The sequence below is a fragment of the Crinia signifera genome, chromosome 6 (genome assembly GCF_055691185.1).
Source record: "Crinia signifera chromosome 6, ASM5569118v1, whole genome shotgun sequence".
Lineage (NCBI taxonomy): Eukaryota > Metazoa > Chordata > Amphibia > Anura > Myobatrachidae > Crinia > Crinia signifera.
Genome location: NC_139222.1, coordinates 110,074,335 through 110,099,813, shown reverse-complemented (window position 1 = coordinate 110,099,813; position 25,479 = coordinate 110,074,335). Strand labels below are relative to the sequence as shown.

Sequence of the window (25,479 nt, the reverse complement as noted above, 5' to 3'; positions counted from 1 at the left end):
TTTGCGTCTGTGTGAAAGGCTCCGACCCGTGTTTTTCTCCCGACTATTGAAAAATCATGCTGATTGGCTGTGCAGCATGGCGCTGCGTGATTGGCTGATCTTTACAGCTTCCCTGATTGGCTGAGCGCACGTGGCAGAGGCGTGCAGCGCAGCAGTAAATGGCCATGGCACACTGGAAAGATGAGGAGATCCGTGAGCTGCTCAATGTCAGAGGGGAGGAAGAAATCCGCAAACAGATTACTGGCACAGTGAAGGACGCTGTAGTCTACACCAATATTGCCAAGGTCCTCACTTCAAGGGGCATTGTGCGTACCCAGCAGCAGGTGGTCAACAAACTAAAAGCTCTGCGCAGGTACTACAACAAAGTTTGTGACAACAACAGGAGGAAAAGTGGTGCTGGGAGGATGGAATGGGTTTACTTCGACCAATGTAACGAGGTCTTTGGCAATTCTGCCCTGGTGAACCCTGTTGCCATATCATCATCCAGTGCAGCTTCATCACGGAGCATAACTCCAGAATGCAGCCCATCTTGCCCACCTATAATGGAGTTGGAAGACAGCATAGACAACAGCATCCCTGATCCTATTGCTGCCATGGAGGACACAATTGATCCATTAGAGGCTGAGGTTGAGGACAGTGGAGCCAGCACCATTACTCCATCTGGGACACCCACTCCTGCACAGACTGAGACCCCAACGTTGCGTCGTAACAGTAAGTTTTTCAAGTATTGTTTGTGTATCTATTTTAATAGATGTACAGGGGGCTATAGGTATCAGCAGGCCTTTAATGCCCCACATGCTGGTACCTGTGGTTCTTCCAAGTATCAGCATGTGTTGCAGGCTTGCTGGGACCTGTAGTCCCACTGTAACACAGGTAACAACCCCGCACCCACTACTACAGCACACGTGTGGTGTGCCCTGGAGAGGGGTATTGTGGGAACCAGTAGTAGTAGTCTCTCTCTCTCTCTATCTATATATATATATATATATATATATATATATATATATATATATATATATATATATATATATATATATACACTGGCATGCCGCTATTGGATTGTAATGATTTTTCCTTTATTTTTAGTATTTGATGTACCTGCAAGGAAGAAAAAAACGTCAAAGATGGAGCTTGCTACGCGCTCAATGTCAAGAATCCTGGTAGATCATCTCCGAAAGTCCGATCTTGAATTTCAAACTCAAGAGGATGCCCGACTGCAGCGCTTCTTTGACAACGAGAGACAGTTGCAAGATTCCTTTCTCACACAGTTGGTGGGTCTGCACGAACGCATAGCGCGTGAAAATCGAGATGCACAGATGACCTTCCTTACCAATATGGTGTCTACATTACAGAATCCGCAGCCTTACAAGCTGTGTAGTCCGTACGCTGAGGGTGATTATTGTAATCCTCCACACAGAGGCCATACATTTATGCCTTCAAATTCAAGCCAAACTACTGTGCAGGGCCAAGGGCGTAGTTATACTGAAAACATGGGCAATAATTTTTCACATGCCACACAGCCAAGTAGGCCACATGCCAATACCAGTCCACAGGAGACAGTGCATGATACTGTCAATGGCACAGGATATAGTAGGCAATATGGCAATGTGAAAAATTATGCTGATGATTCAGTGAATGCCAGTAATCATAACACTCCTGTTAGCACTGTAATCAGCACTGCCTACAGGCATTTGTAGTAATGTTGCTATATGGTTGTTCTTTTTATATTTTTTCTGGGCTCGTTCAATTTTTCTTGCTTAAAAAGTGGCACTTACAAGGCCCGTTAAATGCTGTGTTCCATTTTGATGTACACAGTAGAGTATTATGGTTCTTTAGTTTATGAGCCTCAAAAAAGCTCATTTTTTTCTTCAGTTTGGAGCTGAATCAAAGTTCTCAAACTTTTTTTTTATTTAAATGTGTACAAATAGAGTATACTCTAGATATGTGACTGAACATAATCTATAATGTGTACACAGTATGCCTTCTTCTTTATCTTTAAGGCAATAAAAAAATTCCCTGTTTGGGGCTTATATTTATATATTTATATTTTTTTGGGGTGTACTAAGGGCTATTTCACACACTCCGACTCCTGTCGGATGGCGAAACCCCGCACGGCCAGGAAGCCGTGCCACACACCGTAGTTAATAATGGGCACAGATGTGACCATTCACCCAGGCCGCCTGGTTTCAGCCGGATCCCATCATTGTAAACTGCTGTGTGTGGCACAGATTCCTGGCCGTGCGGGTTTTCACTGCCCGGCAGGAGCCAGAGTGTTTCGAATTGCCCTACAGCACAGGTCTTCAACCTGTGGCCTTACAGATGTTGTGAAACTACATGTCCCACCATACATTGCCACATTTTTTCCTATAGTAGGATGGCAAAAAAACTCAGGGCATGCGGGGACATGTAGTTCCACAACATCTGAAGGGCCACAGGTTGAAGACCTGTGCCCTACAGGTACCAAAAATTGCAAATACAAGTGTTTATCTATATATACAGTGCCGGATGAAAAGGTGTGGCTGCTGGACAGTCAGACTAGGTGTGTGTCTCCCCTATACAATATCAGCTTGGATGGCAGCACAACCTATTCACCCACCACTGATAGTAGACCTATGCTAAATACATATTCTACCTCGTGTTGCAATAGTTCAATGTTGTTTCAGTGTTAAAAGGGTATTTATGACCACTAAAGATTTATATTTGAAAACATTTTATATTTAAAGTGAACTGCATAAAACATGTTTTGTGAAAAATAAAACAAGTTCTTTCAAACATACAACCAATGTGTCCTTGTACTTCTACTGTGTCATAGTATTTAGGTTAATAGAGAGGGTGTTCTGCAACTTGTCAGCCATGTTTAATGCAATGCAGTGAGCAGTCACCTCCCACTTTTCATGATCTCATCTCTGTGTGCCTTTAAAACTGTCCTTTTCTTATGACACACAGAGTTTTGCAGGAAAAATCCGGCTTCTGTGTGAAAGGGGTCGACACGGGAAATACCCGGGTTTTTGCTCCTGTGTGAAAGGGGGTCAGCCCCTTGCTGTCTAGTTGTACCCGGGTTTTTGTATCCGGGAAATACCTGGGTTTTTGGGATTTTTCTGTGTGAAAGGGGTATGAATGAGGCTTTGTGCAAAATATAGCTAGAGGCAATTAAATCTTTTATATAGTTACCAGTCCTGTACACTTTGTTCCATAAATGGTGCGCTGTTTTTTGTGGTTATTTAACCTCAGGTCAGTCTCTCCAAGAATTTACCAGAGATGTACTCCGGAATAGCTGTAGTGGGGACCTTCTCCTGCTGGGCCAGCCAGCTGGGTAGTTGTTTGTTTGTAATCCACGTGTAGTTGCGCTAAACAGGAACGATGCACAGTGAGGACCAGCGGTGGGTATGGGCTCAAAAACACGTTTCTCCGCCTGTCACTGGAGTCGGCGGCTTCCTCAGTCTCAATCTACCCTCCCAGCTGTTGAGCATGCCCTTGAATAGGATCTTTCTATTCACCACCCTTATGGGGTGGCGGTCTCACTTGATCGCTTACAAAATGCTTGTACGTCACTCCGTGTGTAGGGGCCATAGTGATATGTTATGTAGTTTGTGGGTTATAAATAATTATATATGTCTAACATAGGTGCTTTAATTTTTTTTTAACTATCCCCTGTTTGAAAATCCTCTCATTTCTATTTGCAGTATACATTTGTATATTAATGTCTATTAATTTGAATTTTAACGTGCAATTTGAGGATTGCATATTACCGTTTCTGTCTAAATAAAATATTTTATTTATGTCAAGATCTCTGCATGCACAGCTGTGGAAACACTGGCACCTACTCACTGTAATTACAAATGTGTGAATAGCTACTGAGAGATGGAGCAGACAGCTATCAAAGTTGTTCTGTTTTAATCAGTAGGTATGTATTAATATCTTGTGTGTTTATGCACATGGCATCATTTTATTACAGAAGGCTGTTGACCACTTTGATAGAAGTCCTCTAGATTGCAAAACCCCCGCTATGAAGTGAATGTTTACTTATTCCCAGCAATGGAAAAAGCAGATTCCAAACAAATGTGACAGCAGGTAGTAGAGAGTACTGGCAGTGAGATCTGATTTGGAGATCTCTCAATCACTCAGGATTGCCAACATTTGAAAATATTTTCCAAGGACATTGCTAATAGTTTTGAGAGTGTAAAGCATGTTCCTCATAGTGTGGTCCGAGTATACTTTGGTGCACTAAAGTGTCAATTGCCATAATTACTGTTTTTTTATTATAATGATACCTATATATGTAAACCATTCCAAAAAACATATTCCATTATATAATATTAGCTTAAATAAAGAGTAGGCATTGGACAATTAGTCACTTTTTAAAATTATATATAATAACATTTAAATTTCAGGAATAAATATTTATTTCACTGTAAATTAGCGACAGTTGGTACTGTACCTACATTATGGTGCAGTCTTTAAGGTACCCCAACAGTCCAGGGTTTAGATACGGTATATACATGCTTAGCTACAGATGACTTAATTAGTACTGCAGTCATCTTCATTTAACCATGTGCTGAGCCACAGATATACTTAAAACCCGGCTCGTTGGGTTGCCATAAGGACAGCATTTAGGAACCTCTGGCTTAGGAGAAATGGCCTGTAGGTGGAAGGTGTGTTGACTTATCACACATGTAGGTAGGACAACCACAATGCTCTTCCCTCAAGGCTGCATTGTAGGTGATTTGGTGGTTCATGAACATACAGTAGATAATGGCACTCTAAATTAACAAAACACCTGCAAAAATTATCACGTACAGTAGATTTGAACGTCAGTGGCGTAAATCTCAAGATCCAAGTGACTTTGTCACATTTAAGACTACCTACCACTCCTATCGTAATGCTCTGGACACTGCTAAACAAACTTATTTTCAATCTCTCATCTCTTCTAATGCCACTAACCCTAAGTGACTTTTTAATACATTTAAATCACTTCTTTACCCCCCTTCACCCTCCCTACCTGCCAATATCAGTGTGCAAGAGCTTGATTCCTTCTTCACGGAAAAGATTGCTAAAATCCAAGATCAAATGGCATGCTCCTCTTCAGCCAGTGACTTGCTTACTATCTTTCCTGATCCCTTTGCCACTCTCTCCTCATTTGACCCAACAAGTGAGGATGAAGTATCCTCACTCTTCTCATCTTCCTACTCCACTAACTCTCCTCTTTATGCTATACCCTTACAAGACAGTAAAGCTCTGTCTCCTGTGCTTATCCCAAGCTTAACTAAAATCTGTAACCTCTCTCTCTACTGGTATCTTTCCTTCTCTGTTCAAGCATGCACTTATTACTCCCATTCTAAAAAAACACAATTCTGATCCAAACTGTCTCTCTAACTACCATCCTATCTCTCAGCTCCCATGCTTCTCAAAGCTACATGAGAGACTTGCCTACACTCGCCTCACACACTTTCTTAACTCCTACAACCTATTGGACCCACTTCAGTCAGGCTTTCACTCTCAACACTCCACTGAGACAGCACTGACTAAAGTAGTCAATGATCTGGCCACTGCTAAATCTAAAGGCCATTTCTCACTTCTTATTCTTCTAGATCTCTCAGCTGCCTTTGACACTGTTGACCACTCTCTTCTCATACAAACACTACAATCCCTAGTTCTTCAGAACACAGTGCTTTCTTGGTTCTCTTCCTACCTTTCAGTGTTCGCTTCTCTGATTCTACCTCCTCCTCACTACCTCTGTCTGTTGGAGTACCACAAGGTTCAGTCTTAGGTCCTCTGCTTTTCTCAATCTATACCTCCTCACTTGGGAAACTAATAAACTCTTTTGGATTTCAGTATCACCTGTATGCTGATGATACTCAAATCTATCTATCCTCCCTGGAAATGTCACCATCAGTATTGCTCCGTGCCTCTGAATGTCTTTCTGCCATTTCATCTTGGATGTCATCTCGCCACCTCAAACTCAACATTTCCAAAACTGAATTAATTCTATTACCACCAGCCAAGAGTAGTTACCAACCTGATATCTCTATCACTGTTGAGAACATAACAATTAATCCTTCTCCACAAGCTCGCTGCCTTGGGGTCATCCTCGACTCTGAACTGTCCTTCATTCCTCACATTCAATCTGTCTCTAATGCATGTTACATGCATCTAAAAAACATACAAAATTCGTCCATACCTTACACAAGACAATGCAAAAACTCTAATCCATGCACTCATTATATCACACATTGATTATTGCAATGGCCTCCTTACCGGTCTTCCTAAGAAAAGACTCTCACCACTACAATCCATTTTGAATGCAGCTGCGAGGCTGATCTTCCTGGCTAGACGTTCATCGTTTGCTGATCCGCTCTGCCAGTCCCTTTATTGGTTGCCTGTATATTACCGCATTCAATATAAAATACTTCTATTTACATATAAAGCTATCACTCTGACTACACCAACTTATATCTCTTTGCTTATCTCAAAATTATATCCCCACCCGACCTCTCCGCTCTGCACAAGATCTGCGTCTCTCATCCACACTCATTACTAACTCCCACTTACACTTGCAGGATTTGTGTCGGGCAGCACCCACCTTATGGAATGCCCTTCCACGCACACTAAGATTTTCCTCTAGCCTCCAAAATTTCAAGCTTTCCCTGAAAACTCACTTCTTCTGGCAAGCTTATCATATTCAGGACTCCCACACAACCTCCAGTAGCATTCATATCTAATTGCACCCCACCAGGGACTGCCATGCCATGGAATTCTATCCTTATGTATCCCTCCAATCATCCCTATAGATTGTAAACTTGCGAGCAGGGCCCTCCTACCTCCATGTCGGTTTGTATCTACCCAGTTTGTTTAATCACTGTTGTTTCCAATTGTAAAGTGCAATGGAATATGCTGCATTATATAAGTAACTGAAAATAAATAAATGTGCCTTACTGGCAGGGGCTGTACAAAAGTATACCATCTTTTTATAAATAATTATATAGATATGACTAGGTAACTAGCTTTGCAGACTGGACTGAAGAGCTGCAGTCTAGACAAACTGGATTAAGGGCAGTAAAGGATGAAGCCCTGAAATGGCAGCTTAAGGAGAACATGGTGAGAGAAGACTGAATGATGTCCTACTGAGGGCTTGTGTGGCACATGAAGTTAAAGGCGAATTCTCCCATCCTCTATGCAGTTGGACACTCTAAATTAACAGCAGCCTCCGGCAGTGCCATATTTTGCCAGTGCTGAAAAAATACAAGCCTACACACATCCTGGAGCAGAATGGGGGGCTGTTTTGGATGCTTTGAGAACATGTATAGTAGGGCTGCAATAGTCTATAGGGTATCTGGTCATTAAATCAACCACTATTTGTCAAAATGCATTACAGCTAAATGTTCAAAAGGTTGACATGACACAGCATATGGTCAACATGAGTTTTTCCCATTTGTATAACTTTTTCATACTTTACCATCCACATGGACTATGACTGGGAATGGTAACATGTGCCAAGCGCAGCTATAACAGAGTGAGGCACTTTGCCTGAAGCGTGGTGAGCAAATCGGTACACTAATTGTGGGTTCATGTATTCAAAGTAAAAAATTGGCACCACAAAAATCTGAATAACTCATGTCGAACTTTGGCCTTTTTCTCATGCTGACCTTGTGCAGGTCGGTCATTTAGACACTGCCGACAGTCATTTAGCACTTCACTGCCAGGTTCCTGATAGACATCTAGTGCTAGCTAAATGCAGCTGGGAGTTTCTTCACCGGGCAGCTTCCTATGCCACAGACCTCACATAGGCCCTTATTCTGATCGGTGCGGCCGGATCCGAATATGCGGCCAGGACCGGGCGTGCGAAACACCGCCTTCCACACGGATCGCCAACTCCGTCCATACGCGGCAAGAAGCTGGCCGAACGGACCGCACGTGTATTTTTCATGGAATACGCCTCCTCCATCTCAGGGAACCTCCCCCATCATTCGATGGTCGCAGACCATCGAATGCAGGACCGAGTGGTCCACCAGCTCCCGCAACCTCAGACCACACGGACATTTTTCCGTGCAAAAGCAGGGATCTGGGCAGGCAGCTGACATCCGGCGATGTCATATGTCCGCCCCCTACACGTGCGTCACGGCCGCATTACCATACGTACGCCCAGCGTTTGCAAGGGAACGCCCATGAAACGCGGGGCGTATGCATATGGTAATGAGCCCAAATAGCCCTTCACGCCCCTCTCCACCCCCTGTTCGGAGTGTTCACATTTCATGCGGGATTTGGCCGTACGCCCCGCTCGCACATGCGCAGAGACGCCTCTGCACATGCGCAGACACAAAACATCGGCGGCAAGAACGCACGCGGATATTACCGCACCAACCAGAATAAGGGCCAAACAGACTGCGTTCTCCTGACCACTGGGCATAATCTCCACTTGAACTCCTATCTGCAGGGTGCTACATGATGAACCAGCTACACATATGTACATTTCTATCCGTGTTCCCTCTCTCACTCTCTGGCTGCTACTTTTATGCACAGGCTCCACTGTAGTCCAGCCTCACTCTATGAATTTTGGCTCCATTTACATGCTAAATGGCCCCAGCAACACCCAGTCCCTAGGAACTTTTGCCCTGCAACCCAATAACCCAATGGGTCCCCAGCAGCGGCATCTCCAGAGGAGTGGCTGCAGCACAGTTCAAAATTCAAATAGGGGAGCCACACCAACTGCCATTGTGTCAGTTTGGAATGGCATTTGAAAAATGGTAAATACCATGTGGGTATGATAGGTGGCGCTATGACAGGACCTGCTCCAGCCAGTATGGGTAATTATTTGTGTTAAGGGTGACTATGTACACATAATTACATTATGTCTGTCCTCCAGAGATTTGTTTGAAAGGTGTAAAAATGGCTTAGGAATCAGACGTTCTGTACAGGCTGTTAGGATATTAACCAGTTTTATTGGTTAGAAAACCACCACAGAACACACAAACTTTATTTCTGAGGTATTGTGTTGGTTTAGCTTGGTGATCAAATAAAGAGACATGCTGTAGGGAAAGACTATATAACCAATGATGTCATCCATGGGGATGTGGATAGTACTATTATCAAGCAATAGTTGGAAGTTTTCATGACACTAAGCCATTGGCCACAGGGAAAGTTTATTTCAGGCCATATAAGAACTGATTGTGGCTTCCAACATGTGGGTTTGCCATGTGAATGCAGTTACCCAGTCAGTAGATATTGTAATATACCGTAAATAGGGTTGTAGCTGGAAAAGGACATACCAGAAGTAACAAACGTTAATGACCATAAATCTGTAAAGATCGGTCTCATGATATGTCTTTTAATCTAACGCAACGTTCTATGACATACCACTACATACAGTATCAGTTAATTGTGTAAAGTTATAAAAGCAGCAGTAGGTCAATTGTGGCTTCCCAGCCGTTACCGAGCAGCTGCCAATGTATTCTGGTTCATGTAGCCCCATAAAAGCTGGGTAGCCACAGGTTGTACTGTATGCTTTCCTATGGAGCATGAGCTTGCTATTTGTAGATTCAATTCTTCAGCAGTCATTAGTTATTTTAGTGGTAAACTCAGTGGCAAACGCAGGATTTACAGAGTAGGGGGTTCCAAATGCAAACCACAATCTCTCACTCTGTAGAACATTGGAGCAAGTGCGGTAGAAGAACCTAGTAGTGATCCTGGGCACTAATTTAAACATTGGTCCACACACTGCAAGCTTTGTACAAGAAGTTACTACCACTTGGCATGTGCAGCAGCACCGTTCTGTCCCTTAAACTTATTTAGGTAACCCGGAAGCTATAATAATCATTTTATATACCATTGCCATTGGTGTCATAATTTGGGCTACTTGTCAAGAGGAGGGGGGTTTCCGAGCAAAGAGAATCCCCCTATGTGTTTCTCTCTGAAACTATACTTATTTTTGATTGCTTTGTTATTAGTATTTTTTTAATAGAAACATTGAGGGCTGATTCTATCAAATGTTCTGGTTATAGGACTTTACCTAGTTTCTTTGATAGTACCAGTAAGTCTGCTATAAGAAATTGTATGTGATCCAGGATAATTATTTGATTTTTTTTCATCCATAATGCTTTTCCCACAGCTTTCTAGGTAATGTGCATAAGGTGTGATGATCTTTTCACAAAAGCATTGCATGGCGCGAAGTCTAATGTCATGTGGTAGGTGAAAATTAATTCAGAGGACGGGTATGATGTCATAAACAGTCTAGCCAGATCCACAAAGGTGCAAAATTATGACAGAGATGCAGAGGTTTTCTTGTTGTCTGCATAAACCATGTTTTGTATATTTATTTGCCACTACTAGCTGCAAATAAGCCTGTATTATTGATGTTGTTGAAGTCCCTTTAATGTTTTCTATTCCCTAGACATGAGAGTTTACAAAATACGATTTTTTTTTCTAAATTGCTTTTATTTTTCCTACATCTATCTTTTAATAGCTACTTTAAATTCCATTAAGGTATAAGTAACTCCTTGTAGATGCAACTGACATGATGAAAATTATATGATTTGATCTTGAGTTATATATTTGACAGATTCTTGCAAACTGATAACAAAGGGAATTTTGTTGAGACTTCATACATTATGCAAATTAGTTTAGGGTTAGCACTCTGTGTAATCCTGAATTTTCACTTTGTGTTGAAGTACATTTAGATTTTACGGACATATGTGAGGTAACGTGTAAAAGCTGCCTAATGAGATATACCAACAAGTGGTTCTTTGCAGTTGTAGTGTGTAAAAGTGTTGTGGCTAGGTGCACCTTACCTCAGTAAAAGTGTTGTGGCTAGGTGCACCTTACCTCGGTAAAAGTCTTGTGGCTAGGTGCACCTTACCTCGGTAAAAGTGTTGTGGCTAGGTGCACCTTACCTCGGTAAAAGTGTTGTGGCTAGGTGCACCTTACCTCGGTAAAAGTGTTGTGGCTAGGTGCACCTTACCTCGGTAAAAGTGTTGTGGCGGTGCACCTTACCTCGGTAAAAATGTTGTGGCTAGGTGCACCTTACCTCGGTAAAAGTGTTGTGGCTAGGTGCACAGTACCTCGGTAAAAGTACAGGCTTACTGAAGGATTAGGAACTCATGGACAGAGCCGGCCCTAGCCTAAATTATGCCCTAGGCAAGATTTTGACTGTTGCCCCCTAGCACCACCACTAGTTCCGTCTCTGACCCTGCTCCTCTTTCCCAGCACCATCAACCCTCATCATAGCAGTCATCATTTTGGTGTCCCTACCCGCAATATTTTAAATAGAACCAGCGCAACCATTCAATGCCTTTTTTGCTAAAAATTCGTCTTATTTGCATTGTTATGACCAGCACACACAAGGAGCTTCTGCTGATTAAAATGATATGCAGCATGCCTATATTCTGTGTGCAACTGTGGCTGTACCTGCATACGGAATGCTATGTTACAGTGATTTCCATGAATACACTATGTCATATGCAGATACAGCCTCACTCACACACAGAATATAGGCATGCTGCATATCATTTTAATCAGCAGAAGCTGCTGATGCCCCTAGGCATTCCAAATGCCCTAGGCAATTGCCTAGTTGGCCTATGCCTAAGGCCGGCTCTGCTCATGGAGTGCATTTTATGAGCATTAAATATCAGTTTGGTTAATTCATTGTTAAAAGAAAAAGTTTCTGAATGGTAACAAACCCAAGGCCTCCTCTTGCTTTTAAAATTCTTACAGAGGAGAAGAGCTGTGAGGTTTCTCTTAATGTATTTATTGTTTTTAAAAGCAGGAGAAGAAAGAAACTTGTTTTATTTTATACTACGTCTAATGGGTTATGGTGTATTAGATCTACAATGTCTAGGTCTACAGTCATATGGTTGACCACTATTGGTCGATAGTCAAAAGGTCGACATGAGTTTTTCATGTTTTTTTGGGTGTCTAGTGTTCATTCTAGCACCCGCCATCTTTGAAAACCCACGCAGTTCCTCTTCCCTGCCTGGGATGTCGCTGTTTGCTGTGGTGTTTCTAGCACAGGTCTGGTTTGCATATCAGAGCTGATATCCAGACCACACTGTGCTAGAAGCACTACAGCAGACAGCGACACCCCAGGCAGGGAAGAGGAACTGCGTGGATTTTCAAAGATGGCGGGTGCTAGAATGAACACTAGGTGTCTATGTCGACATAGTTCGGTATGGACACCATCTAAGTGTACCATGGTTTGCTACGCTTGCCATGCTTTGGATACAGTGCCTCTGCCACCATGCCGTAGTGGATGGTAGGTATGAAATACCGCCCATCGACACATGTTGGCTCATTTAAAAAAAACACTAGTTTCTGCCTTTTTCCATGTCAACATTTTTCCACGTCGACCTTTTTCCGCGTCGGCCTTTTTTCCGTGTCGACCTTTTGTCCGCGTTGACCTTTTCATGTCAACCTTTTTCGTGTCCACCTTATTCGTGTTGACCTCATTTGTGTATACCTTTTTCGTGTGACCTTTTAATGTTGGCCTTTTCTTTTGGCTGTGTCGACTTTTTGACTGTTGACCAATAGTGGTCGACCTTATGACTGTCGACCTAGACACTGTATATCTAATGAATGCATACCCTTATAATGCCAGGTAACCTGCGCTGAGCAATTTATGGGCCATGTGGTTCTTATCTACTGCCAAAGTCTACTTAATATTTCTGCATTAAACTGCTAATCCAAAACCCTAAAGTGAGTTCTAGTGAGTGGGCAGTAGGGATGAGTGATTGCTAGTGAGCATAGACCGTTAAAATGAGTGTGCTAGTGATTATGAGCTGTAAAGATGAGTGAGCACTAGTGAGTATGGGAAGTGGGGATCAGCAAGCATTAGAGAATATGGGCAATGGGGGCGAGTGAGTTCTAAGACAAATCTCTAGACCATACTTGCCTACTTTTGAAAACTAGTTTCAGGGAGATTATAGTTGGTAGTAGAATTTTGCAAAGTGCCCCACTGCGGAGGCTTGGCAATATCCACCCAAAGGCCGTGTCTAGTTCCATATATGGAGAGATTGTGAAAAGAGATTGTGAACGTGGCACCAAGAAGCGTTAGTGTGCACTTCTACATCTGAAAGGAATCTTGTAAAATGACTTACAGTATATCCAAATGTAAATGAGCTCCAAAGCAGTTAGTAAGAGCTACGGTACTTATGTAGTATCTGGGCGCCCGATTTTTTGATTGTATGCCTTAACTTAAGGCATACAATCAGATGCGATGCAATGCGATATCGCATCGCATCGCATACGACCATATCGCATGCGATGCGATGACCCGATTTTTCCATAGGATTCAATGTTAAAATGGACTGAGTCCATTTTAACATGGAATTCAATGGGAAAAAGGGGTCCTTTTCATACCCCTACTATCCAAGTGGGCATGGAGTTGGATATAAACCTGTAGCGAGCCACCGAGCTCGAAGCGTGGCGAGCGGACGGTATTCTGTGTCCCCTCGCGGGGCTCGCTACGCTCTCCACGCTTCGGGCTCGGTGGCTCGCTACGCTCGCCACAGGTTTATATCCAACTCCATGCCCACTTGGATAGTAGGGGTATGAAAAGGACCCCTTTTCCCATTGAATTCTATGTTAAAATGGACTCAGTCCATTTTAACATTGAATCCTATGGAAAAATCGGGTCCATCGCATCGCATCCGATTTGGTCGCATGCGATGCGATGCAATGTGCCCGATCCGACCCGATTTCTAAATCGGGCGCCCAGATACTACATAAGTACCAGAGCTACTATACTTGCTAAAGTGCTGGGAAATGGTGCTGATGATTCAATGTAAATGTATCTATCTCTTATTACTTTTCCCCCCAAAAAAGTAAAAGTGTAATGTGGGCTAGGTGAAATGAGGGAGATTAAACAAAAAGACAAAGTGTAGAAAAGTCCCAAGGCGCTATCAGTCCTTGCAGCCGTATATCCAAATGGAGGACCACTGGGTAATCCTCACTAGCAGATACTTGGAAACAAAGGAAGGTCTTGATGGCGCTGAACTTGTGTGTCCCACGAAATGTATAATTCTCATGATGTGGAGAAAATAGGTGAAAATATATGGAAAAAATGTGTTAGAATTTCCAAAAATAACAAAGGTGTGTTTGATGAACACTCAAATGGGGGGATTCGTACCCAAACTCACAGATGAGGGGTGTGGTAAAGGTGTATAAAGGTATCTTTTAGAGGTTCACCCGTGCAGATGATCTAAAGATGGAATACCAGTAGATAAGGTGTGTCTGAAAAGTGCGTACCGTACTCACTGTATATACAGTGTATATATCAAGCCTATAACCTTTATAGACTTGACGCCTATAAAGGTTTCTTTTCGCTGACACCAAATAGTGTGAAATATCCAATTGTCAAGGTGCCTACCGTGCTCACTGTGCGTGTAGGTGAGATAAACACATAGCGTTTTCTTTGAATGAGGCCTGGTCCATCAAATTTTCACCAAGCTCATCCCAGAGGTATATATGCAAAGAGAGGAGGAGGAGGACCGGTCTCAGTAAAAGAGTTTAATTATCGGTACAAATGCAATGTGGCCAATTGGCCAATAGCCACACACAAATGATCCAATAGACAAGGTAAAAACAAAGGTAAAAGTAACTCACAGAGAAGTGAGTTACTTTTACCTTTGTTTTTACCTTGTCTATTGGATCATTTGTGTGTGGCTATTGGCCAATTGGCCACATTGCATTTGTACCGATAATTAAACTCTTTTACTGAGACCGGTCCTCCTCCTCCTCTCTTTGCATAAATACCTCTGGGATGAGGTTGGTGAAAATTTGATGGACCAGGCCTCATTCAAAGAAAACGCTATGTGTTTATCTCACCTACACGCACAGTGAGTACGGTAGGCACCTTGACAATTGGATATTTCACACTATTTGGTGTCAGCGAAAAGAAACCTTTATAGGCATCAAGCTCCTGTATATACAGTGAGTACGGTACGCACTTTTCGGACACACCTTATCTACTGGTATTCCATCTTTAGATCATCTGCACGGGTGAACCTCTAAAATATACCTTTATACACCTTTACCTCACCCTTCATCTGTGAGTTTGGGTACGAATCCCCCCATTTGAGTGTTCATCAAACACACCTTTGTTATTTTTGGAAATTCTAACACATTTTTTCCATATATTTCCATATATTTTCACCTATTTTCTCCACATCACGAGAATTATACATTTCGTGGGATACACAAGTTCAGCACCATCAAGACCTTCCTTTGTTTCAAAGAAATGAGGGAGATTGTTACACTAATGAGGGAGAGAGGGAGATTGCTGCTATTTCAGGGAGTCTCCTGCAGAATGCAGGAGGGTAGGCAGCTATGCTCTAGACCTGGGGTAGCCAACTCCAGTCCTCGAGAGCTACCAACAGTTAATGTTTTCCAGATCTCCTCACAGAATCACAAGTGAAGTAATTAGCTCCATCTTTGGATCTTTTAAAATGTCAATCAGTAATGAGTGCACCTGTGCAGCAGCTAGGTTTTCTGGAAAATGTGAACTGTTGGTAGCTCTCGAGGACCGTAGTTGGCTACCACTGCTCTAGACTGGCCCTAATACCCTACAGCCAACCTCAACCTTAACTTTAATGGACAGACTGGCTGAGCTGTGTGGTTCTTATCGGCCATATTTGTATTTAAAACAAAAAGTAATACTGTGCCAGTTTGGAAGAATATACAACTCTAAAGGTGCCTTATAAGAAGATACAGGGAAAACACATACAATTATAATTATATACAATTCCTCCTACTCATAAATTCCATAAACCCACATTTGTGTCTCAATTAGTATAGTGACAAATAGCCTCTATTTCTCCAAAGTGTATCACTGCTTTTGTAAACAAATGAATATTAAGCCAATATATCTTACAAAGTATTTTTGTCTGGTAATAGCCTCCCCCAGGTTTCCAATGCCTATTTGTTACTATCTGCTTTATTAGAAAGGGTTTTGTTCATTTCTCAATCTAATCTGTAGTTGCAGCAGCATTTATGAATCACTGCCAGTAGGAGATTTTACGATGACTGTCGCTGCATCTCCAAATATAGGGCCTGATTCAGACCTTCCGGATCCCCTCCATACGCTGCGAGCAGATGTGTACACATCCCTGTTACTACTGTGCACTAGTGTATTATTGGGATGCAGTTAACATCCTGGGTGTCTGTAAGTTGGCAATAAGTATTCCAACAAAAGGATCCCGACCAGGGCCTGCGCTACCCACTCAGCAGCTCCTGCAAAGCAGGGAGGCGCCATGCTGAAAAGGCGCTGTCTCCCTCCCTGCTCTGCTAAAGCTGCCTCAGCCCTCACTGTCACTGCCTCCTGCACGCCGCTCGCAGCACCTGTCTGACAGCGGGCGGTGGCAGTATAAAGAGCTGCTTCCTGCACCGCGCACACACTGTCCTCCTCCTGCCCCCTCTTCCTCATGGACAATTGTACTGAGGCATGAAGCGCTGTCTGTGAATGTCTGGATGACATGTCATGTCCGTATCCGCCCCCTACCCATTGCTCCCTGCGCCAGTCAGCTGTCAAACAAATGACGAACAGGCAGCAGCGCCACCCTTCCTTCCCTCCTCTCAGTGTGCTGTGCCAGTGCCTCTGCCAGTCCTCAACACTCCGCCCCCTCTATCTCCACTGCTCTTCTTCCATCTCCTCCTTCTCTCCCATCCTTTTCCCCTCAGTCACGAGAGGTGTGTAATAGGGTCCTCAGCGTCCTGCCTATGCACTTAAAAGAGGAGGGACTGCACAAGAGTTAAACAGCAAAAGAACAGTGAGTCTTTTATTATACATGTTTATAACAATTTTTTTAATAATTGTAGATTTTTTTTATATTAATTTAGACACTTTTTAAATAATGGGCTGGTTTATGTGCCTAACGGTGGCCATACACGCTGCACTGAGATGGTGTATGCATACATGTACATGCACCCGAGATCCTCCATGGGATTGCATGTTGCATACGCTCCCACAATCGGGCTGCAGCTTGTTGCAATGGCAATGTGAAAGGGCGCAAAATTTATGGTTTGCAGGAGGGCGCCGGACACCCTAGCACCGGCCCTGATCCCGACTTGCGGCCAGAAGCCGGTACCAGAATCCAGATATCAATGAAGATGCAGCCGCTGGAAATCCTGATGGTCGGCATAGCTATCATAACTGTACGGGGCGGGTTAGCGATAGACGGGGGTGTAGGTTTAGGCAATAGTGGGGGACTAGTGGGTGGGAGATAAGGGTTAGGCTATGGGGAGATAGGGTTAGGCACTAACAGGAGAGGGTTTGGGTTATGCTGTAGGAAGGGAGGGTTAGGGTTGTGGGGGGGCAGTGAGAAGGTAAGTATACTTACCCAACAACTGTAGGGATTCCTAACATGGGGATGCCAGCATCCTATTGGCTGGTCATCCATATGTATGCCAGGGTATGAAATAGCAAAGTAAATAAGCATGAAATACCATCTTCCTGCAGCACTTTTCCATTCCTATTACTAACACATACAGCTGTTCTTAACATTAAATGATTAAACTGCTAACACAATGTTAAGCAATTTCACACACATAATCAAAACCATTAGCATTTGTTCCACTGAGATAACCTGGGCACCATCTGGGAGGGAGACCTGGAATTTGAGCATCTATCACTGTGATGGATAGGTCTAAAGTTATATCCGCTTGTGTTTTTAGCAAGTGGCTGGGAAGCAAGAACTGCAGTGTACTAATAACCTATTGGGAATCATATTAGGAATATGAGATTACTACTGTAATGCCATACATTTTAAGAACACAGAAAGGTTTTTTAATGCACACAAATCAGTGGATATATATACATTTCCTAGCTATGGACCCAAAAAGTACGACATGAATAAGGTAGACATGAGTTTTTCCCAGTTTTGGTGTTTATGTCGACACGGACCCGTATAAGTGTATTGTGTGCTTGCTGTGCTTTGGACATGGTTCCTCGTTGTGCTTGGTACACTGTTATATTCCCAGTCTATTCACACTTGGATAGTAAAGTATGAAACCCACCTTTAAAAAAAAAATGAAAATGTCGACTTATTTATGTCGACAATGTCAAGGTGGACCATAAGTTTGTGTTGATCTGTTGCCAGTGGTGACCTTGGGTATGTTGACCATTTCAAGGTGTCGACTTAGTGACTGTTGTCATAGACATTGTCTACCTAGTGACCGCATACCAGGAGCCAGATGCACTAAGCTCAAAAGTGATAAACAAACAACCAATTAATTCTTGCCTGACAGTTTTCAAACCCGGCCTGTCACATGGCAGATAGGAGCTGATTGGCTGGCTGTTGATCCAGGGTTGCCTACCAGACCCTCTCCATGAGGGAGAAAATGCTCTGTTGCTGGGCTTCCCTGGTAATGTATGATTGCCATCACCTGTGGTGAAACACCTTTCTTCTCAATTTAAACAAACAAGAAAAGACAAAGTCAAGGCGCGATTTCAAATCCTTGCAGCCTCAATAGTGGTGGTGGGTCACTGTGAAGATACACACTAGACAGTCATAGCAAATGGGAGAAGCAATATTGATGGTGCTGGATTTTCAACGTAAATGTAGAATATCAGATGCTCAGGTGGTGAGGGAATCATAAACGGAATAAGACAATGTGTAAGGCTCAAATAACTTATGGGTCAAATGCTTGAATGGTTCAGTTATAATCAAAGGAGTCGTACCAAACTCACAATCAAATATACCAAGCTAGGTGCATAAAGGGTCACCTCTTGGGAAAATGGTCTGGTCAACAAATGCGTACTGTACTCACACTCAAGTTGGGAGGATAACTCTTATCTCAGTTTCTTTAATCACTGGACATCCACTCTGATGGTCCAAAACGGAAAGAAGATCATAGACACCATGTGCATCAATGTTTATTTAAATGGACACCAGGGGTGAGATTTAATAGGATGAGAGATTCAGAAAGTGAGAGATTTGGTAAGAAATCTCCAGTTTTTTTTAAAGCGGCAATCATTTACACTGCTAAACCCATTTGATTTTGAAGTGTAAATGATTGCCGCTTTAAAAAAACTGGAGATTTCTCACCAAATCTCTCACTTTCTGAAAATCTCATCCTATTAAATCTCACCCCAGATGTGAAACCAATCCCATATGCTGAGAAGGGTACCTTAACTTACAAGGTATAAGGTAGTCAGACGTATATAGTGGTATCTTTTTAAAAGGATCCCAATTCCTCCATATAAGCCCTGTTCATAAATGCAGTAGAGGCAAAACGGAAAGTGGGAACTAGCTTAATAAAATGATTTAATGTAAAACTTGACAAACAATAGAAATATTTAAAACATGCTATACCTGAGTAGCGACAAAGCACAACAAAGAATCGCTATCCAGTAACAGATTAAAAGTAGGTCAGTCACTCTGTGGGCGAACGCGTTTCGATAGCACCTGCTATCTTTTTCAAGGCTGTGGAGTGACTGGCCTTGTAGCTCTCTTTATACCATGACGTACAACTCCTTCCGGGTCGGAAGAAAGTTACTTCCGGTTATCGCAGTAAATAGTGCTTTTCGGTATTGTTAAAATAAAAATGAGTATCAGCACTTGTTAGTGCGGGGGCCTGGGGTTTAATGGAGAGATCACAAGGTGCTCCCAGATTCACCTAGACAGACTTCTTTGTCCGTGGCCGCTGACTTCTGGCTTTTGAAATGCACGGAAGTCAACTGATCTTGATGCCTGAACTGCATATGTACGGCTAGGCCGTATCCGGCTGCTTACAGCCCTGAAACAACTTCATGTGCATGGACCGCACAGAAGTGTATCACTGAACCGCAAATTGCGGAAATCTTCGGTGTAATATATAATGTGGAAGTCGAAATTGCATCTCAATCCCATTAAGGTATTACGACCGCCCTCTGTGCAATTCCAGTACGCCATTTGCGTCTTAGTAGCTTAAACATAACTACCAAGGTTGGACGTGAAACATTAATGGGTAATTCTTAATGACATGTCCCCTTTTGATTCTTTATGTTTGTGTGAAACCCTTTGAGATTACTAGCTATAATTGCCGTCAACAGTCGCAAAGGTCAGTATAGTGAAACAATCACTATACATGACCTTAGAGATATCTAGTCTGTGTTATCCCCTGATTTAACATGTGAAGACACCAGACAAAGGAACAATAAACTATGATCCAGTAGTAGCCAGTTGTCCCCTTAACCTCAGACAAAGAACCGCATGGCTCGGACGTTACTCTCGTGAACAGGAAGACATCCCCGTGAAGCTGAGAGCCAATGAAGAGTTGCCCAAGCCCCTTTCCTTTACCCAATGACCATGCAGTTTGTCCCCACACCCCTTTGCTTTAAAAGCCTGAACCCGAGATCCCTGCACATATATGTGATCTAGCCAGAACACATACCCAAGTGCTTGGGGGGATTCTTATCCAATCGTGGTCTCTGCTTCCTCTTGACGGTGACACACTTGCTCCTGAGGAAGCCGGACAGTGAACATCCGGGGAAACGTGTTGAGCTCTCTGATTGATTCTTCATCCATCCACTTTGTGACTCCCCACCACCCACTGACTTCCATCATTCTCCTGGTCCTATTGGATTACAAATATCGTATGGGATATCTGCACTATTCCTAAACATCCATTTAAAGGAGAAGACGCCGAATAGGGAGGTGAATACCCCAATACAATACTACTGTATTTGCGTCTACCACCTCTGATGGTAGGCTATTCCACTTATCTACTACTCTTTCTGTGAAAAAATTCTTCCTCACATTTCCCCTGAATCTTCCTCCCTCTAGTTTCAGTGCATGTCCTCGTGTTCTGTTGCTCCTCTTCCTGTGAAGAATGTCTCCCACCTGTACAAGGGTTTTAACAAGGTACAGGTGGGAGACATTCTTCACAGGAAGAGGAGCAACAGAACACGAGGACATGCACTGAAACTAGAGGGAGAAAGATTCAGGGGAAATGTGAGGAAGAATTTTTTCACAGAAAGAGTAGTAGATAAGTGGAATAGCCTACCATCAGAGGTGGTAGACGCAAATACAGTAGTACAATTTAAACATGCTTGGGATAAGCATATTGATATCCTTACAAAAAAATAAGGATCAAATATGGTTTGAGGTAACATGTTTAAAAAAAAGGGCAGACTAGATGGGCCAAGTGGTTCTTATCTGCTGTCAAATTCTATATTTCTATGTTAACTTTGGGACTTTGTCACGTCATTATTCTGGTTCACAAAATCGCCAGAAAACATCGGATGGTAATATTCAACATCATCATTATTTCAAATAAGCCATAATTTGTGGAGCCAACAAATTCAGACACCCACCTGTTATTGCTCATTAGCATATGAAATTTGATTTTAGTTAATGTTATATATATATATATATATATATATATATACTGTATGTGATTATTGAATAAATGTTATAAATTGAGTAACCATCTTGTCTACAAATTGGATCAGCCAGCACTGGCACACAACCTCTTTTTTTCCTAAAAATATTTTGGGCCTGACAACCCAGTGCCAGCAGCTGTTGGTAGCGCACCACTATTTTTCCTCCTCTCCTCTTGACGGTAATTGTTGTTCCTTATATGCAGGGCCGGCGCTACCATTAGGCAGCTTTAGGACATAGAGAAGTGACCTAGGAAAGGTCTGGTTTGCTATATCCAGGATCTCCCTTACCTAGATGGTGCAGTGACTTTGCTTTGTGAGGAACATTTTTTACCTTTTTTTTGTGTCCTTCTTATGTGGAAGCCATTTTTTATTGTTTATTGTTTATTGAAGTTTTTCATGTTTTTTTCTGAATAAATATTTTTGGAGTTTTTAAGAGAAGTGGACTGTGTTCTCTTTGGATTCAAGTACAGACTTTTCTACTAACTATATACAAACATCAGGTTCACTCTGATCCAAAGGGTTCAGCGCTGTGGGTAATCCTTGAAATCTGTATCGTTTTTTGTATCTTTTTCTAGGGTGTCTTTGGTTTTCCTTACCTCTTTATTGGATCTGCGGGGGCTGGCTTTCACAACATCATGGGTAACACAGAAAAGATAGTAGAAACCTGCGCCTCAGGACTGCAGCACAACTATCACCAAGGTTACCACACCAAAAATACAATACAAAGACAAAGGGTGAAGGTTGTTGCGCTGTCCCAGACTGGCAGAAAGCGGAAGGTGGGTTAATTTCAAACCACTTCTCGAACAGTCACTCTAGGTCCTGGTGTTTGGATCCAGACATACGGCAATGAGAGATTGGTCAGAAAGGTTATAGCAGGAAGAAACCATGCACAGTGCCCAAACTGTGTTACTGACCTGTCTCTCCTGCCCTATTTGCATATAATGGTATCTTTAAGGTCCACAGCTGTTTCCCACTCTCTCAAATAAATAGGGCTTACCTTTAGTCTATGCCCTATATGCGTATATAGGTATCTTTGATCCTCAATCCTAGGTTTTCTAAATCCAATACGAATGCTCCAAAGATCCACAAGGTACAAAAAGGGTTTATTTTAACATCACAGCAATCCAGACAAAAATTCAGCATCGAATACAGCAATAAAAGAATTAAAAAATAATGTCTCAAGGGATATGCCTATCTCCACCACCTCAACTCACCCGGGTACCAGAGACTAAGGTGGGGCTGCCGTTCGGATGGAAAACTGGCAACAAGGATCCCTGGACAAAAAATGGTGTTTAAAACCTCCTCACCAACGCGTTTCGGGACATAAAAGGGCCCTTTTTCAAGGTATGGAGGTAACCTTTACAGATAGGGTTTATATACCCTGAGACATTAACCAGTTTAAGGGAAATGTAAAAAGTTAGGGCTGGATTGGAATCCGTGCCCTAGACAATTAATGATACATACATTAAAATTCACATAAAAATCTATAAAATGTTTAGCATGTACATTGATATGATATATCCATCTGGACAATATATATATCGTAAATAATACCGCATATTATAAAAGGGTTAGGAAAATATTAGGTGTCCAGTCCATATTTATTCCATTTCTGGATGATATATTTAGTAGAGTTGCCGCCCGGAGCTCCGTATCAGTAGCGTGATGTTTCTTCTGGGTAGGAGTCCGGAAGTCCATGCAGACGTAATATCCGGTCTTTGTTGAACCGCACTGGATTCCTCTGTGTGAAATGCAAAACGGACGGACAGCTGGTGGGCGACGTCATTTCGATATTGCTGGAACGCAAATGTCGTCCCGCAGTGGAACGCATCCAGGAAATGATCTTAAATAGATGTATCCCGCATTCATTTTTTTTTCATACAACGTAGATCCATGATATAAAAATAAAGAATAAAAACATACTGTTAATTATACAATAATACACCACCTTTACACTAGAGGGGGTTGTAACAGTAAACAATTACACTCAAAGGAAACATTTCAACTCAAAGTCCCCGTTGATGCCTCTAGGTTCCAAGGTTTTTAAATCATATATTGTCCGCATTTCAGTTTGAAAGAGTCTTAACTCTGTCATTCACTCTCTAATGTGGTTTCACAATTTTAATACCACAAAAGGATGTAAGCTGTGAAATATCATAATTGTGTACTTTTTTTAAATGACCAGAGACGTTATGGGATTCTAATCCCTTTTTAACGTTTCTTACGTGCTCTGCTAAACGTACTTTGAGCATTCGTTTTGTTTTACCTACATATTGTTTGGTGCAATTACATTCTAGAAGATAAATGCACTGTTTGCTATTGCACGTAATAAAGTCTTCTATGTTAAAAACTTTGCCAGTAGCCGTGGACCTATACTGGCTTATTACCGCGGTGGCACTCCTGCATGCTCGACACATACTGCAGGTACCACAGCGGTAAATACCTTTAGATTTTATGTGCGAAAAAGAAGTGGGAACATTGATGCCACTATTAACTAAGGAATCTTTCAAATTCTTTGCCCTCTTATAAATAAATCTGGGCTTGGACTCTACATATTTGTCTAGTAATGGATCATTCTGAAGGATGGGCCAATGCTTACTAATAACAGCCTCCAGTTGTTTGTATTGGCTTTTATATTGAGTGATAAATGTCACTTCTGTGTGGTTGTCCTTAGGTTCTAAAGGTAGAACTGGGGGAGTCTCTCCAGTAATAAGGTGTCTACCTTTTTCCTTAGCCTTCATGATCCTTTGTGAATTGTAGCCCTTGCTACGAAATTTGTTTTCCAACATAGTAGCTTGTTCGTCATATACAGTAGGGTTGGTACAGTTACGGCCAATACGTTGGAACTCGCTGTTGGGGACACTATTCAGCCAGTTGGCATGGTGGTTACTGTCTGCCCCTATAAAAGGATTGCAGTCAGTTGCCTTAATGAAGTTCCTGGTTTGCAAATGTCCATTTTCGACATAAAAGGTAACATCCAAAAAGTCCACCTGTACTGAGCTTTTATTAAAGGTTAATTAAATGTTGGAATCATTGCAGTTGAGGTGCTCACAAAAACTCTCTAAAGCCGGCTCATCACCCCTTCACACAAAAATGACATTGTCAATATACCTGTGCCATAGTACCAGGCTGGCACCATGTGGGTGGCCCTCCCACACAGAAAGTTCTTCCCACCATGCCATAAAAATATTGGCATAGCTTGGTGCCAGCCTGGTACCCATGGCTGTCCCCATAAGTTGCAGGTAAAAACATCCATGATACCATCAAAAGTTGTTTCTGAGAATCAATGAGATACCTTCTAAGATAAAGTTCTTTTTGTCGGTTGACATCTCTCTAACCAAGAAGAAAGCAACTGCCTTAAGACCCAGCTCATGGTCAATAATTGTATAAAGCGATGTTACATCTGATGTTACTAACACGTAGTTAGGCTGCCAGATTATGTTTTTCATCAAATCTAAGGTGGCTATAGTGTCCTTCAGGTATGCTTTACTTTTCTGGGCTATTGGTTGAAGGAGACTATCCAAATAGTGGGACAAATTTGCTAATATGGAGTTTGTGCCTGCAACTATTGGTCGACCAGGTGGACATTCCTGGTTTTTATGTACTTTAGGCAAAACATACAACACAGGGATCGATGGTTGATCGATTCTGATGTAATCTCTTACAGTATCGCTTATGACTCCTTTGCCAGTATACAGATTTAAAAAGGTTTCCAGTTTTTTGTCTATAGTGGCGGATGGGTTCCCCTAAGTTTTTTATAGGTACGGGTGTCCGCAAGTTGTCGTATGATTTCGCTATTATAGTGGTCTGTATTTAACACGACTATACTACCCCCCTTGTCAGCGGGTTTAACCACTATTTCTTTATTCTCTCTTAATGATTTAATAGCTTACCTTTCTTTTTTGGTCAGGTTAGCAGATTTATTTGGTTTGAAATTGATTTTTTCCAAATCAACTGTTCAAAGGTCTCTACAAAACATCCCTTTTTATGTTTCGGAAAGAAGGATGACCTCTTCTTGAACACTGAGAATTCCTCTGTTATGGGTGCAGGGGGGTCAGTCTGGTCCTTTTCCTCAAAGAAACGTTTTAATGTTAATTTGCGTATACATTTCTGTAAATCTATATATACATCAA

At 42.2% G+C, this 25,479-nt stretch overlaps 1 protein-coding gene across 1 annotated transcript; it reads left to right on the top strand.

Moving 5' to 3' along the window:
- Positions 1 to 24,056, top strand: LOC146009629 (uncharacterized). The gene is made up of 5 exons (XM_083150079.1): positions 1 to 711; positions 1,087 to 1,271; positions 21,922 to 22,122; positions 22,374 to 22,436; positions 24,021 to 24,056. The coding sequence occupies exons 1-5, from the start codon at positions 159 to 161 to the stop codon at positions 24,054 to 24,056; spliced, it is 1,038 nt and encodes a 345-aa protein (XP_083006205.1). The 5' UTR covers positions 1 to 158.
- The last annotated feature ends 1,423 nt before the right edge of the window (positions 24,057 to 25,479 follow it).